The sequence below is a fragment of the Impatiens glandulifera genome, chromosome 4 (assembly GCF_907164915.1).
Source record: "Impatiens glandulifera chromosome 4, dImpGla2.1, whole genome shotgun sequence".
NCBI classification, from domain to species: domain Eukaryota; kingdom Viridiplantae; phylum Streptophyta; class Magnoliopsida; order Ericales; family Balsaminaceae; genus Impatiens; species Impatiens glandulifera.
The window spans coordinates 54931791-54934391 of NC_061865.1; the positions used below are offsets into that span (position 1 = coordinate 54931791).

Consider the following 2601-nt stretch of genomic DNA (forward strand, 5'->3'; position numbering starts at 1 on the left):
TGAAGTCGAGAATAGAAGCTTTTGAATTGAAATCCTCGATTATAGCAATTGGAACTACTATGTTTTGAAATAAGAAATAAATAAAAGATGGATAGAAACAAGAAATAGAGTGTTTTGAACTATTACTACCTCCTTGGAATAGAAAAGTAATTGCTCAGCTTATAATATTAACTTTTGTAAATTCAAGAGTGAAAATCAAATAATTTCATAATGTAAGTATGATTAATGAGTAATATGCCAGTTTTAAAAAATCATGATAATAATTTGGATCAAACCCAAAACAAATTCATAAGTTTATTTGACAAAACCACAAACATGATATAGCCATTACACTTTTGCCTCTCGAAGCACAAGATGGGTCCTATGTGAGAAATAAATAACTAAAACATGTGGAAGCTCCACATAACAAAACAAAAAACAGGTTTCTAGAAATTCCACAAAAAAAATTGTAACGATAACCTCAACATCATCGAAAAGCAGGTGTTATTGGCAAAACTTTTTTCGATAACCACAACATGATCTGAAACAGATGTTATAGGCACTATATGAGGTTTCGATCTTCAACTAGCCTTTGCAGCATGAACATCTCTGCCTGAAAAGAATTACACAACAAACGCAACAGTAATAAGGTTACAATTGAAGATTCTGTAATCGCAAAATGTGTATTAGGTACTTTCTAAACCGTCGTAAACTTAAAAATTCAGTAGCAAAGTATTTCATTAGGAAGAAACATTAGGCTTACTTGCAACTGAGATGTCTTTGGATATCCCATTCTTTTTCTGAAAACACTGCAGATTTCCAAATTCACAACTGTTCAAGCCTTCACCACTGAAATCTGCTTCTTTTCCTTCACATTGCAGATTATTACATGGATTAATGTTCTTTGAAGCAACATTTTGATAAGGAAAAGATCCAATCTCTCCATCAATCCTCCCTCGAATATCCACAAGCAAACATTTAAGCCTCACAACTTCAGCTTCTAGTGCAGATTGTCTCTGTAACCTTTTCATCAACTGCTGATTCAAAGCTCTAAGATTTTCAACTTCATCCTCCAAAGATGCAGCACGAGCCTTCTTCTTCTCGCGATACTTTCGCACTGCCTCGCGATTACTTAAAGGCCTTTTCATAGACTTCTTCTCAGTGGATTCAGAAGTATCGTGATCAGATGCAACAATCTTCTCATCACTTGGTGCAGATAGAGTTTTAGTATGAATGTGTAAACAAGTATGTGTATGTGATAAATCAGGACCAGGTGGATTACAAGTATGGGTGTGAGTACATTCATGACTATCCTTCAGAATATCATCAAAGAAGTTATCCATTGAACAATCTATTGGTAAATCCCAAATATCTTCACATGTGAACAATTCTTGGTTTGAGAAATCATCAAGTTCTCCATCATCCATTCTGATATTTCCAAATGAAATGGAATGTGAAACCTAATCAACAATTAATCAATACTATAATCTTGATCTCAATTTTGCGCTGAATGTTCACAAATACCCTGTGAGAGAAATAAAGAGAACATGAATGTAAAAACAAACAGATGGGTCCAACAATTGATTCGAATTCCAAGATGAAATCAGTAAACTTAACGAATTCAATCGATTGAAAAGGCACTCACCATTGATGTGCTCAAAGAAGGGGATCTTCAAGTGAAGAAAATACAATTGACGGTTCGAATCTGAAGACCTGAAAAGAGCAAAACGGCTAGAGAGGGAAATAATCTGAATTTCAGAGCAAACCCTAAAAAAAATCTGAAATTTATAGAAGTTCAAACAAGGGAAAATGGTATTGAACTCCATTGATACAGACAGAAGAGAAACTAATATGAACGGTTCTAAATTCTCCATTGTCGATGCTAGAAAAATTGAAAATAATAAAATAATAATGTTTAAATTTAATATACAAGGAAAATAATTTAAAATAGTCAATACACAATTTATTGATATTTTCTTAAATTTTATAGTGATAAATTGGGTAAATAATTTATTTTGTTAATATAAAAAAAATGTCCTAAATAAAATACATTTAGTTTGGAATTAGAATTCAATTTGACTGTGTACTTGAATAATATTTAGTTTAAATATATATTATTTAATTTTTAGATTACTCTTTCTTAAATAATATTTTTATTATTATTTAATATACATAGTTATAAAAAAAAAATTACTTATATTATTATAAATAAAATTGAAATGCATATATTCTTTTTTTAAAAATATATTGTGTAAATATACCGTCACTAACCTTCAAAATTGTATTCTAAAAATATTTAATTCTTAATAAATTAAATTAAAATATTAAAAATAACTATATTAAATTTGATAAATTTTTAAAAAAAATCAACTAATAAGTTAAGACTAAAGCCTTATTCGATTTTGAATTATTTAAATAACTTAACAAAATTAAATATTTTTTCATTATCATTCTAATCCAACAAATTAATTAATTGATCATCTATTTTATATTATTATTTTTTATTTTATTTATATATATATATATATTAATACATTTTAAATCTTTTTTAAAAAAAAAAATCACTTCTTCAAATTATCACTAATTATTATTTTCTTTTTTTATAAGTTATTTTAATAATCA

General features: G+C 28.1%; 1 protein-coding gene across 1 annotated transcript; it reads right to left on the reverse strand.

Moving 5' to 3' along the window:
* Positions 1 to 239: 239 nt before the first annotated feature.
* Positions 240 to 1785, reverse strand: LOC124936196 (basic leucine zipper 19-like). The gene is made up of 3 exons (XM_047476675.1): positions 1625 to 1785; positions 743 to 1504; positions 240 to 592 (listed from the first exon to the last, which is right to left on the reverse strand). Exons 2-3 carry the CDS (start codon positions 1404 to 1406, stop codon positions 561 to 563), a joined length of 696 nt encoding a protein of 231 aa, XP_047332631.1. The 5' UTR covers positions 1407 to 1504; positions 1625 to 1785; the 3' UTR covers positions 240 to 560.
* Between the last annotated feature and the right edge of the window lie 816 nt (positions 1786 to 2601).